This window comes from Blennius ocellaris (genome assembly GCF_963422515.1).
Source record: "Blennius ocellaris genome assembly, chromosome: 14".
Taxonomy (NCBI): Eukaryota; Metazoa; Chordata; class Actinopteri; order Blenniiformes; family Blenniidae; genus Blennius; species Blennius ocellaris.
Window position 1 is genome coordinate 132,050 of NC_137663.1, and position 15,743 is coordinate 147,792.

General features: G+C 41.9%; 1 protein-coding gene across 1 annotated transcript; it reads right to left on the minus strand.

Moving 5' to 3' along the window:
* Positions 1–290: 290 nt before the first annotated feature.
* LOC308139117 (zona pellucida-like domain-containing protein 1) lies at positions 291–11,635 on the minus strand (the record flags this gene model as incomplete). Its single annotated transcript, XM_080508462.1, has 10 exons — positions 291–412; positions 1,750–1,770; positions 2,369–2,468; positions 2,547–2,715; positions 2,796–2,876; positions 3,307–3,404; positions 3,738–3,810; positions 11,006–11,190; positions 11,264–11,484; positions 11,578–11,635. 10 exons carry the CDS (start codon positions 11,633–11,635, stop codon positions 291–293), a joined length of 1,128 nt encoding a protein of 375 aa, XP_080364588.1.
* Positions 11,636–15,743: the final 4,108 nt, after the last annotated feature.

The window sequence follows — 15,743 nt, forward strand, 5'->3', positions numbered from 1 at the left end:
GTGGTAAGTGTGGTAAAAGATGGTACAGGGTGGTGGGTGTGGTACATGGTGGTAACAGGTGGTAGAGGTGGTAACGGGTTGCACAGGGTTGTTGTGGTGTTAAAAGGTAGTAAAGCACCCTTTAGGGATGGTACAGGGTGGTAGGGCTTGAACAGGGTGGTGCAGGGTGTAAAATAGTTTTATAGGGTGGTACAGGATTGTACAGGGTGGTAGGGGTGGTACAGAGTTGTACAGGATGGTACAGGGTGGTAGGGCAGGTACAGGGTGGTACAGGTATATGTTTAAAAAGGTCAGAGCCTCTTGTAGAGGAGGAATGCTGCTCCTGAAGTGACGACCACTGCCAGTGTCAGGACGCCCACCGTTATCCCAAGACCCATCCTGGACTCAGAGTCCGAACCATTGTTGGGCAACACTGCAACCGAAGCAGAGACTCTTTAACTTCTGCATCATAGCTTCATTAATCAGGGAGGAGATATGTGATGTTTAGGTTCACTTCACTATTTTATTTAAAGCGTTGAACTGACTATACAAGATGCTTTGATAATAAAAAACATGTGGCTCTCCAGCCCCTCTTTACTGGCGTCATGAAACCTTTACATTTCATTCACATGGTGGACTAGTATTTAAAAGATTATATTAAAGTAAAGACAGGATGAATAGTTAATCCAATAAAATCTGTGTCCTCTCACTGCATGCTTAACTTCAGCATAGAAATTTACAAAGATTACAAAGCAAGCTCTTAGTGAGACAACAGGATTAAAACCAAATTTAGTCTCAGAGGAACCTTTACACTTTTCTTCTATTTGGACACACTCATTTAACTTCAGTGACCAACAAATTAAACTGGCAGAAAGAGTTGGAAAAAGAGAAAAGTTAAAACAGCTAAATTGGTATAAATTCATTTGTGTCATGATTGTGGCTGGTGGTATTCCACCGCGGGCTAATGGTAAACTAGTAGGCTGTGGTACTCCACTGTGGGCTAATGGTAAACTAGTAGGCTGTGGTACTCCACTGTGGGCTAATGCTAAACTAACTGGCTGGTGGCTTAAACATCAACCAGGACTTCAACTGTGTTTCCCACATTTCACAGGTTCTTCAGCTTTGTGACCAGGGATGATCAGTCAGTCGATCAGGTGCACTGCAGCTGTAGACCTGATCCTCAACCACAGCTGGGCCCATATGACCACATTCCTATAGACCTGATCCTGAAACAAACCTCCACTCTGCAGGGCTCCACTTCCAACTACAAGTTGCTAGTATGTAGGGAAGCACTGGCATAATGATGATTAAAGGACTGAGATTCCAGAGAATTCTTAAAAGAGGTAAAATGGATGACAGAGTTAAAAGTGTTGGGGAGGATGAAAAGAAAAAAGGCCACTATATCGGAATAGTCAAAAAAGAAAAAGCCTTTAAAATGGTTAAAACTGCTACCCAGTAAAATAAGTCCAATTAAAACTGTAGATATATAAGTTCATAAATACAACCTAAAACAGGCTGTTGTGTGTGTGACCACACAATCTAAAAACTTTATGAGCTTTGTTCCCTTAATTTTCAAGGTTAAACATGTTTTGTTGCTCCAGATAATTTGATTTAGTGTAAAGTGGTAAAAACCTTTAGTTTTGAAAATTTCAGCTTTTATTTTCATATGTTTCGCTCTAAGTGTCCTAAAGTCTTTGTTTGCAGTTAGCATGTGGTTCTCTTTGAATGAGCTCTACTTTGACTACAATATAAATGTCATGTCAATCTTACCTTCCTCCTTCGATGAAACTGCTGAAAAAAAGAACAATGTAAAGTAAGGTGGCTGAACAATGTAGAGCCGGTACATGTTTCATTGAATAGGTGATGAAATAACTACTGTGCTCCTCCTTGCTAATTCAAGTAATCATAGTAAATTCCTTTTCAGTTAAATAAGAAAAGTCAATAAGAATTGTAATGCTGAATAAACTCATGAACTTCGTTTTCAAACTGCTACTCCCTTCATGTTTGATTGAATCACACATGTTGGATGCTTTTACATCTTCTCTTGTCAGATGTTGACTGTATTCAAGTTTATACTGTTGGGAAAAGTATTATTGTAATTAATTGTGGAGACAGCAAAAGCTCAGTGAGCAGTTCCACACATCAATATGTGTGGAACTGCTCACTGGGCTTTTGCTGTCAGCTGTCAGCAAAAGCTGTCACCCCTACCACCCTGTACTATGTCTCAGTGCTCGAACCTCCAGACCTGATTCCTGTCGGTGGGAAGGAGAAATCATCATCCTGCTGGTTTCAGGAGGCACTGCAGAAACTCAGCAGGACGGAACTATGACAACACATCTCACCCTAACCCTAACCTCTACATTGCTTTTTAAAATCCAGTCAGACTCACAGTTCTCATTTCTGGTTACAATTGGAAGCGACAAGGACAGAGTGGTGGATTCAGACATTCCAGTGGAGCCAACGTCTCTTCGCCTTCTGTTGTTACATTGCTGTAAAAAAGGTGCAATGTCTGATTGATTGCAGAGTTCCCAGGAGAAACAAGCTAAATGAAGTGAAGTTCGACTCACCTTGAAGTTGTTGCATGTGCTGACCTGGCAGAGCCTGGTGATGCAGTGCAGGTAGTAAGTGGATACCGTCTGGTTCTGCTGTTCCACAAACCTGAATGCTGGGAAGGAGAAGCGAGCCTGGTGACTGTCACCGTTCTCGTGCAGCGTGGTCATCTGGTCCTTTGAGCACCTGCTTCAACCAAGTTTACAAAATGCATTAGCCCCAAAGGAAGCTCCACCCACTCTTCAGAATCAAATCTTAAGACTTACGGCACAAACAAGTTGAAGAAAGTAGAGTTGGTGGGATGAGCAGAAATGGAAGCATAGCATCGGTCCATGAGGACATGATACCTGGCAGGAGATGTAACAGATGAGTGATGAAAAACACACTGCTGAGGTTTCCTTGTTTGTTTTTTTTACTCTTGTCCTGTTCGGTAGCTTGGGTAGACAATACGATCTGATTGAGAGCCTTCTGATGTCAGAAAAGTTTTTGCTCTTGCAACAGGTGGTGACTAAGAGTCTCCCCAGAGTCTCCCGCCTTTATTAGAAGTTGGCATGGCTGCCTTACCCACCCGGGGGGCCGGGGGTTCAAAGAGAGAGAGAAAGGAGAAGATTGAGAGGTGAAGGAGAAAATGATGGGATAGGGGGATGGGTGGGGGACAACATACAATACCCTTGTTAGTGCTACACATATTATTTACAGTTATCACACTGATCCAAATACTTTCCAACTGTTGACAGCTGACATTTCCACTTCAGACTGAGTTGTGAGGATTCTTACTGATCAGTGAGGTTCTCTGCCTGAACCTGCACATACACCGTGGTCCTCAGCTCCAGGCCCAATGGGGGGATCACCAGAGGAGTGGTGTAATTCAAATCCTGTTCCAGGAAAAACAGCATTTTTCAGATGGTTTGTCTCGACAGAAGAAATTCACTCTGTTTCTGAGTTTGATTCAGAACACTGCTCATTAAATATTTTTGTATTAGAGTGGCTCAATAATACTAGAGTATTATTATTATTATTATTATTATTATTATTATTATTATTATTATTATTATTATTGTTGTTGTTGTTGTTATTATTGCTGTTAATATTATTATTGTTATTGTTGTTGTTGTTGTTGTTGTTGTTGTTGTTGTTAATGCAGTACAGCAGTGAGAATAAACCAGACCAACTGCCTTCAAAAATACTTTACATGATGTTGTCCTTACACTGAAGAGCTCCATGCTCAGAGTACTGATGAAGCTGCCATTGTTGTCCCTCACTGCGATGGAAGAAGCTGACCTGAAGGACACAGACAGTGGCATCACAACAATGGATTAACCAGATCAGATGATGACAAACCCTCATTCAGGTGAAATAAACTGTTTTCCCTGACCGCAGTTGCTGATTTGTGGGGTCAACTAATGGGTATTCAATAAGTGATGTTATAGGACTCTCACTAGAATATGAGTGAAGTGAACATTCAAACCCCAAGGTGTTGACAAATAAATAATATTTATGATATATCACTTAGGTCTAAAGTACTCATTATAAAAATCCAACATTTACTACCAAGTGGGGATGCACCACTACCAACACCAGCATCAGGTCTAATACCGCACACAGCACTCACACTCAAGATCCCTGACACAAACCGGTGAGCATTATGATGTCAAGTGTCAGCAACTCGGCAAGTATGCAAGAGAGCGTAAGCGATGTCAGTGGTTTGAAAGTTCTTTAATAATAATGAGAATGAAACATGTAAGGCAGACATTTAACTACGACCTGCCAAAATATCAAGATGAAAAAGATACTTCATACAACACCAGCAACTTCATCACCGGCAAAATTATCACCAGCAACTGCATCATCAATAACTTCATCACCAGCAATTTCATCACCACAAACTTCATCACCATTAACTTCATCACCAGCAACTGCCTCACCAGAAACTTCATCACCATCAACTTCATCACCAGAAACTTCATCACCATCAACTTCATCACCAGAAACTTCATCACCATGAACTTCATCACCATGAACTTCATCACCAGAAACTTCATCACCATGAACTTCATCACCAGAAACCTCATCACCATGACCTTCATCACCAGAAACTTCATCACCATGAACTTCATCACCAGAAACCTCATCACTAGAAACTTCATCACCGTGAACTTCATCACCAGAAACTTCATCACCAGAAACTTCATCACCATGAACTTCATCACCAGAAACTTCATCACCGTGAACTTCATCACCAGAAACTTCATCACCATGAACTTCATCACCAGAAACTTCATCACCATGAACTTCATCACCAGAAACTTCATCACCAGAAACTTCATCACCATGAACTTCATCACCAGAAACTTCATCACCATGAACTTCATCACCAGAAACCTCATCACCATGAACTTCATCACCAGAAACTTCATCACCATGAACTTCATCACCAGAAACTTCATCACCAGAAACCTCATCACCATAAACTTCATCACCATGAACTTCATCACCAGAAACTTCATCACCAGAAACTTCATCACCATTAACTTCATCACCAGAAACTTCATCACCAGCAACCTCATCACCAGAAACTTCATCACCATGAACTTCATCACCAGAAACCTCATCACCATGAACTTCATCACCATGAACTTCATCACCAGAAACTTCATCACCATGAACTTCATCACCATGAACTTCATCACCAGAAACCTCATCACCATGACCTTCATCACCAGAAACTTCATCACCATGAACTTCATCACCAGAAACCTCATCACCAGAAACTTCATCACCGTGAACTTCATCACCAGAAACTTCATCACCAGAAACTTCATCACCATGAACTTCATCACCAGAAACTTCATCACCGTGAACTTCATCACCAGAAACTTCATCACCATGAACTTCATCACCAGAAACTTCATCACCATGAACTTCATCACCAGAAACTTCATCACCAGAAACTTCATCACCATGAACTTCATCACCAGAAACTTCATCACCATGAACTTCATCACCAGAAACCTCATCACCATGAACTTCATCACCAGAAACTTCATCACCATGAACTTCATCACCAGAAACTTCATCACCAGAAACCTCATCACCAGAAACTTCATCACCATGAACTTCATCACCAGAAACCTCATCACCATGAACTTCATCACCAGAAACCTCATCACCAGAAACTTCATCACCATGAACTTCATCACCAGAAACTTCATCACCATGAACTTCATCACCATGAACTTCATCACCAGAAACTTCATCACCATGAACTTCATCACCAGAAACCTCATCACCATGAACTTCATCACCAGAAACTTCATCACCAGCAACCTCATCACCAGAAACTTCATCACCATGAACTTCATCACCATGAACTTCATCACCAGAAACTTCATCACCATGAACTTCATCACCAGAAACGTCATCACCAGAAACTTCATCACCATGAACTTCATCACCAGAAACTTCATCACCATGAACTTCATCACCAGAAACCTCATAACCATGAACTTCATCACCAGAAACTTCATCACCAGAAACTTCATCACCATGAACTTCATCACCATGAACTTCATCACCAGAAACTTCATCACCATGAACTTCATCACCAGAAACTTCATCACCAGAAACTTCATCACCATGAATTTCATCACCAGAAACTTCATCACCATTAACTTCATCACCAGAAACTTCATCACCAGCAACCTCATCACCAGAAACTTCATCACCATGAACTTCATCACCAGAAACCTCATCACCATGAACTTCATCACCAGAAACCTCATCACCAGAAACTTCATCACCATGAACTTCATCACTAGAAACTTCATCACCAGAAACATTCGTCACCATGAACTTCATCACCAGAAACTTCATCACCATGAACTTCATCACCATGAACTTCATCACCAGAAACTTCATCACCATGAACTTCATCACCAGAAACCTCATCACCATGAACTTCATCACCAGAAACTTCATCACCATGAACTTCATCACCAGAAACGTCATCACCAGAAACTTCATCACCAGCAACCTCATCACCAGAAACTTCATCACCATGAACTTCATCACCAGAAACCTCATCACCATGAACTTCATCACCAGAAACTTCATCACCATGAACTTCATCACCAGAAACTTCATCACCAGAAACCTCATCACCAGAAACTTCATCACCATGAACTTCATCACCAGAAACTTCATCACCAGAAACTTCATCACCAGCAACCTCATCACCAGAAACTTCATCACCATGAACTTCATCACCATGAACTTCATCACCAGAAACTTCATCACCATGAACTTCATCACCATGAACTTCATCACCAGAAACCTCATCACCATGACCTTCATCACCAGAAACTTCATCACCATGAACTTCATCACCAGAAACCTCATCACCAGAAACTTCATCACCGTGAACTTCATCACCAGAAACTTCATCACCATGAACTCCATCACCAGAAACCTCATCACCATGAACTTCATCACCAGAAACTTCATCACCATGAACTTCATCACCAGAAACTTCATCACCAGAAACCTCATCACCAGAAACTTCATCACCATGAACTTCATCACCAGAAACTTCATCACCATGAACTTCATCACCAGAAACTTCATCACCAGAAACCTCATCACCATGAATTTCATCACCAGAAACTTCATCACCATGAACTTCATCACCAGAAACCTCATCACCATGAACTTCATCACCAGAAACTTCATCACCAGAAACCTCATCACCAGAAACTTCATCACCATGAAGTTTTCACCAGAAACTTCATCACCAGAAACTTCATCACCATGAACTTCATCACCAGAAACTTCATCACCAGAAACTTCATCACCATGAACTTCATCACCAGAAACTTCATCACCAGAAACCTCATCACCAGAAACTTCATCACCATGAAGTTTTCACCATGAACTTCATCACCAGAAACCTCATCACCATGAACTTCATCACCAGAAACCTCATCACCAGAAACTTCATCACCATGAACTTCATCACCAGAAACTTCATCACCATGAACTTCATCACCAGAAACTTCATCACCATGAACTTCATCACCAGAAACTTCATCACCAGAAACTTCATCACCATGAACTTCATCACCAGAAACCTCATCACCATGAACTTCATCACCAGAAACTTCATCACCATGAACTTCATCACCAGAAACTTCATCACCAGAAACCTCATCACCAGAAACTTCATCACCATGAACTTCATCACCAGAAACTTCATCACCAGAAACCTCATCACCATGAATTTCATCACCAGAAACTTCATCACCATGAACTTCATCACCAGAAACCTCATCACCATGAACTTCATCACCAGAAACTTCATCACCAGAAATCTCATCACCAGAAACTTCATCACCATGAAGTTTTCACCAGAAACTTCATCACCAGAAACTTCGTCACCATGAACTTCATCACCAGAAACTTCATCACCAGAAACTTCGTCACCATGAACTTCATCACCAGAAACTTCATCACCAGAAACTTAATCACCATGAACTTCATCACCAGAAACTTCATCACCAGAAACTTCATCACCATTAACTTCATCACCAGAAACTTCATCACCAGCAACCTCATCACCAGAAACTTCATCACCATGAACTTCATCACCAGAAACCTCATCACCATGAACTTCATCACCAGAAACCTCATCACCAGAAACTTCATCACCATGAACTTCATCACCAGAAACTTCATCACCATGAACTTCATCACCAGAAACCTCATCACCATGAACTTCATCACCAGAAACTTCATCACCATGAACTTCATCACCAGAAACTTCATCACCAGAAACCTCATCACCAGAAACTTCATCACCATGAACTTCATCACCAGAAACTTCATCACCATGAACTTCATCACCAGAAACGTCATCACCAGAAACTTCATCACCATGAACTTCATCACCAGAAACTTCATCACCATGAACTTCATCACCAGAAACCTCATAACCATGAACTTCATCACCAGAAACTTCATCACCAGAAACTTCATCACCATGAACTTCATCACCATGAACTTCATCACCAGAAACTTCATCACCATGAACTTCATCACCAGAAACTTCATCACCAGAAACTTCATCACCATGAATTTCATCACCAGAAACTTCATCACCATTAACTTCATCACCAGAAACTTCATCACCAGCAACCTCATCACCAGAAACTTCATCACCATGAACTTCATCACCAGAAACCTCATCACCATGAACTTCATCACCAGAAACCTCATCACCAGAAACTTCATCACCATGAACTTCATCACTAGAAACTTCATCACCAGAAACTTCATCACCATGAACTTCATCACCATAAACTTCATCACCATGAACTTCATCACCATGAACTTCATCACCAGAAACTTCATCACCATGAACTTCATCACCAGAAACCTCATCACCATGAACTTCATCACCAGAAACTTCATCACCATGAACTTCATCACCAGAAACTTCATCACCAGAAACCTCATCACCAGAAACTTCATCACCATGAACTTCATCACCAGAAACTTCATCACCATGAACTTCATCACCAGAAACCTCATCACCAGAAACTTCATCACCATGAACTTCATCACCAGAAACTTCATCACCATGAACTTCATCACCAGAAACGTCATCACCAGAAACTTCATCACCATGAACTTCATCACCAGAAACTTCATCACCATGAACTTCATCACCAGAAACCTCATAACCATGAACTTCATCACCAGAAACTTCATCACCAGAAACTTCATCACCATGAACTTCATCACCATGAACTTCATCACCAGAAACTTCATCACCATGAACTTCATCACCAGAAACTTCATCACCAGAAACTTCATCACCATGAATTTCATCACCAGAAACTTCATCACCAGAAACCTCATCACCAGAAACTTCATCACCATGAATTAAATCATCATTAACTTCATTACCAGAAACTTTATCACCATGAACTTCATCAGAATGAACTTCATCAGCAGAAACCTCATCAGGCTCACACACCAGCGATGCTATTTGCTACATGCTACATGCTAAAGAGTTTCAGGGTTCATCCGAAATGTCCCTCCTCACTCCTTATCTATCGACTTTCACTGAACCCCGGAAGTGTTTTGTGTAGTGGCCATGATAAGGACTGTCCGAATTCTCAAGAAGCAAAGAAAAGGAGGCTTGTTGCTTCCTTTAAAGCTTACTTTAGCTTAGGATAGCATTGATGCACAGTTTCGCAAAGGAGGTGAGCCATGCTGCCCCACAATTCCTTGCGGCGACAACATTTAAAGCGACCCGCTCATCCGAGCGCTTACGTAAAATGACAATGGCGAAAAAAGGAAGCAGATCATGTAAGTTACCAAAGCAATAATCTGCTGGAACAACTTGAAATCACCTGAAACCCAAATGCGCTTTTTGTAGTCCATTTTTGGAAATTTTTAGTTCTTTACCCACCACGGCACGTCACTAACTTACGCCTCCGTCGAATTATTATGACGTCACTAAGTGAAAGTGCGTTCCGACTGTCACACCAATGTGAACGCCTTTTACTGTCTACTTTAGGAAGCCTTCTAACTCCTTTCCTTAACCCGGCGATGTCCTCCACAGGGTTAAGTGAAAGTCTATAGATCAGTAGAAAGGAGGGACATTCCGGACGTACCCTCAAGCTCACACACCAGTCACGCGACATGCTCCATGCTAAAGAGTTTCAGGCTCTCACACCAGTGATGCTACATGCTACATATGATTAAAGTGTAACAGATATGCTCATTTGCATCACATTGCCTTTTTGTATCATTTGTGTATGGAATATGAATGAGGTTTTATGACATTTAAAAATGACTAATATCAGTACTAGCTATGGAAAAGTATTTTAAGTTTAGTACTCGTACTTTTACTCGCCCATTAAGAAAGTGGTATTGGTGATTTCCTAGTACCAATTATAGACTCATATCTCATCACAGACATGGGCTTCAGCCTACACTATACACAATTACAACTATCTTCTACAATACAGTGTGTTGTTATCTATATCCAAAAGACAAAATAAACAAAATAATAATTAGGCCGTAGTAGACTCACTGGCTACTTGTTTAAAATAAATACTGTCACTTTCAGTAGATTTCTATACAATCCACATGTTCAAAATGCTTTTCTGATCATGTGCACTAAAAAAAATAAAACCGGGTAAACACCTGTTTTGGCATTTCACACTTCTATTATTTCCCTGTATACTATTATTTCCTTCAGTTTGCCATTAATTCAACCTAAAAGAAACAAGCAAGTCACCAAATATTAGGCAGTACAGTGAGAAACTCATTTTGGAATCATTCAAACAGAAGTGGCACCCAGACATTTCTTCAGGACTAAACAGTCCAAAGAACCACTGCACCACAACACTGACCCTCCCAACCTCCATGTTTCAACTGAAATCATCAGACAAACCAGCATATATCTTACACATCCACTCTGCTGTTGTTGATGAGATACTCCAGAGGATAAGCACAGGAGTAATAATACTTCAGCTCCGTGTTGTACGTTACTACTCCAGTAGTGGGGTCATGTGAGTGCACCAATCCGCTGATATTGACCGTCTGGATGTTGGAGAAGTCGGCAAAGATCCCGGTACCTGGTGCGCTGGTGGTCTGCAGGAAACATTCAGCTCACAGTCAAACACAGAGAACAAAACTATCCATAGAGGTTTTCACTTCAGCTCACCACAAACGTGCTTCCACAGCTGTTGGTCATATTGATGGGAAACGTGAACCTGACCACCGGAGGGGTGACCGACTCATCCAGGGTTCCCTGGCAGCCTGGCTGCTCCAACATGTGATTGAGGATGAGGAGAGACTCGTTGTAGCCGGTGTAGACCACAGGGCAGATCAGGATGGCCAGGCTAATGGAGGAGGTGCCGCAGTCCACTGAGATGTCAGTGTGTTCTACGCAGGAGAAAAAGCGGAGCCATCAACTGGTTCTGCAGAGTCCTAACATAAAGGTTGAAGTAAAGTGCGAGGAGCTGAAACAGATCTCACCTGGGCGTCGAAGGTCACTTTGGCACACTAGCGGGCTGCTTTTGGCCACCATCCACATCAACAAGAGATTCCAAAGTAGCTGCATTTTTGCCACCATTAGTGTGGACATACCTGTCACACTAAATAAAGAATATTCATGAATCAAATCAGTTGAAATTTTTGAAGCCATCACAGTGTCAGGTACCCACCTCACAACTGTCGGGTTCTGCTGGTCTGCTGCCTTGAATGATCCATAAAGCTGTGAGAGGTCTTTAAATAGCTCCAGTCTTTCTGATGATTGGATAGAAACCAGGTCAATGTGTAGCTTTGGGTCCCCTCCTCAATGTCAGTATATGGTATCAATTCTTTTGTACCAAGAGTTCCATGGAGCATCCCTTGCAGTTATTAGTTGAAACTCGACACAGCAATCCTTTCAGGGAAACTCAGATAATCCCCTCACTGTCTTTGAAATATGAATTCACTTTTATAACAACACCTGTTGAAGTGTGACATCCCTGCAGATACTAAACAATACTTTGATTCCCTTTGTCAGCTACGAGTCAGTGTCCGGACAAATATCCTTATCAGACTGTGATCCTGTGGTACAGTTCAACAAAGACAGGTTTCAAAGTCTGTCTCTCTCTCTCTCTCTCTCGCTCTCTCTCTCTCTCTCTCTCTCTCTCTCTCACACACACACGCACACGCACACACACACACACACACACACACACACACACACACACACACACACACACACACACACACACACACACACACACACACACACACACAGTGTCCAGGTCATTTAAAAAGCATGAATAATTTTATGATGATAAATGATGACAGAGCAATGTGTGAAAATGTTTGTCTCATTTTTGAACAGGTGAGTGAAGCAGATGTCAACCAGGCTTATTGTTATATTGCTGAGAGACTTTTCCTCAGCTGACTCCATGTCATCTTTATTATTGGATTTCTTTAGTACTGTGTGATTAGTGTCTGCTGTCTTGAATTCTTATCCGAGTCTCCTTGGGTTTTTTTTCTCCCACAGGTTGGAATTTGTGAGAGATTATCTCACATGGTGCACTATGTACAGGCTGATATGTTTGATGCCTTCCTCCAGACACATGTCCAACTATTCTATTTAATTTTTGTAGAGCTCTCAATCTAACCACATCAAGGTTTTACTTGCAGTAATGTGGTAAAACACACATCTGGAGTTTATCTTAGTTAATCACCCACAAAGTGCACCCAGAACAACCCTGAGCAAGAGTTCAGGATGTTTGTCAATCAGGACCTGGTTCCCACAGGGTTCCTCTGTACCTAAAGCATGCATGAGACAAAACAACACTTTTGAATCCTTGAACCAAGGCGTCATGGCTTAAGGAAGTTTAATAATTAGCAAACTACCGACAGTTTATGAAAATAATAACCCTGGATGTTTTTGCTCCTGTATCAGGCATCACATCACTGTTCTCTTTCCTAATGTTTGGCAGGAAGGTTGTTGTGCACACTGAACACTGAAAGCTGACAGGAGTTCCACCTCCTGGGATGGAAAAGAAGAACTTCTCTGAGAATAAATGTCAGACACGTGAATGTTTCTATTTACAAAGAGGAAAACCTGAGAAGACGCCACAGAGACGTGATGATAATGGCTGGGTGGAGCTGGCTGGCTCTGAACTGACAACTTTAAATATGGTGACCTTTCTAGAAGATTGCCAAGAACAATAGTTCTGTTTCCACTGCACAAAATGTGCTGGGATGGAACAGAGCGGCATGGGGTAATGCGACAAAGCATGCTCAGACCAAAGTCTGTTGTACGTTTCCACCTCAGAGTATGAGGTCAAAATATAGGTGAGATAGTAATATGATGATGATATGGGGTTGATATGCTGCCTAGGTTTTATAAAAGTGGAAAGGAGGCAGCGCTTTCAGAGTTCAGATTCTTTTGATGTGGAACCAGATCTCAGTTTCAGTTAGAATCTGAAGCAGTCTGTACTTTTAAGACCAGACTCAAATCTTTTCTATTTACTGAAGCTAAAGCTGTTAATAACCCCCCCCCTCCTCTCTCTCTGCCTCTCACTATACCTCTCTCTCTACCTCTGTCACCCCATCTCCTTCTCTCTCTACCTCTCCCTACCTCTCTCACTCCTCTCTACCTCTCGCTCTACCTCTCTCACCCCTATCTACCTCTCTGCTACGTCTCTCTACCTCTATTTTACCTCTACCACTCTCTCTACCTCTCTCTGCCTGACCACGCCCACCTGGAAGCAGCAAGGTAACAGCGCCACTCTGTGGTCAATGCTGTGCAGGGTATGACAGTCACTAAACCAGTTGTGTCTTCTTCTTATCACTTCTGCAGATGCACACCACACACATGTCCTGACCTTAACACACATACATCATCACCACCTGGAGGACCATCAGAACCAGAAGTACCCTCTGCTGGAGGACCATCAGAACAACAACCACATCCCCAGGAGGACATCAGAAGCAGAACCACCCTCTCCTGGGGGACCATCAGAATCAAAACCACCCTCTCCTGGAGGACCATCAGAACCACAACCACATCCCCAGGAGGACCATCAGAACCATAACCACATCCCCTTAAAGGACCATCAGAACCACAACCACATTTCCAGGAGGACCATCAGAACCAGAAGCACCCTCTGCTGGAGGACCGTCAGAGCCAGAACCACCCTCTCCTGGAGGTCCATCAGAACCACAACCACATCCCAAGGTGGATCATCAGAACCAGAACCACCCTCTTCTGGAGGACGATTAGAACCACAGCCACATCCCCAGGAGGACCATCAGCACCGCAACCACAACCCCAGGAAGACTATCAGAACCCCAACCACCCTCTCCCAGAGGACCATCAGAACCACAACCACCCTCTCCCAGAGGACCATCAGAACCACAACCACCCTCTTCCAGAGGACCATCAGAACCAGAAACACCCTCTCCTGGAGGACCATCAGAACCAGAAACACCCTCTCCTGGAGGACCATCAGAACCAGAAACACCCTCTCCTGGAGGACCATCAGAACCAGAAACACCCTCTCCTGGAGGATCATCACAACCAGAAACACCCTCTCCTGGAGGACCATCAGAACCACAGCCACCCACAGCGGTTCATATTATACTGTGTATAATTGTTGTGTGTGATGTATAAAGGACTTGACTGTAGTTTAAGAAATAAGACACTGGACAAGTTTTAATCACAAGTCAAAGTGCAATACATGCAATTACATGTACACAATTTGTTCATTTCATACAAAAATCACCAATGGAATTATAGGAACATATTTTGGGATATTATACACATTTATGGGGTAAACATGCATACATTAATGCTGCATAAACTATTTAATGTCAATGAAATAAAATCATTTTCCCAATACAGCTATCCTACAATTGTTAAAAGGACTACCTCATCACTATGTTTAAATAATATATTACAATTGTATTCCAATATGCGCCAATGGGTTTTAAACATGTGTTGTACTTTATTGTTTGGGGCCCTGTTAAAGAAAACGTTCTGTCATCGCTTGGGTCAGATAATAAAGTGTATCTATCTATCTATCTATCTATCTATCTATCTATCTATCTATCTATCTATCTATCTATCTATCTATCTATCTATCTATCTATCTATCTATCTATCTATCTATCTATCTGTCTATATATCTATCTATATATCTATCTATCTATCTATCCATCTATCAATCTATCACCTAAATGATCATAGACCTTTATATTCATGTCATTAAAACTTCAGATGTAACACCCAAGCCTGATTCTTAATCTTAGCTCACTCAATAAGTTAATGCAAAGCAGTGCAGCAGTCTACAGTTCCCACCATTATCTCTACTTTATATTAAATGTGTCTGTATTTCACACCCTAACTAGAAATGGTGATTTCTCAGTGATGTGCTCTGTCCTGGGCTGTATTCATGCCCTGTGCTGAATGCTGTTTATCTGAGGTATTGAATTCAGTTGTGAGGGTTAAAGCTGTGTGGAAACCCCAAGCCCCAGACACACACGAAGTCCAGCATTAACCTTTACACTCGAGATGGTTGTTGATACCATTTAACAGTTTGTAAATGAACACACACTACATGCACAAACAGTACATCACATGCCCCCCCCCCCCCCCTTCAGAGCTCTGAAGCCACAGAGCTCAGGTC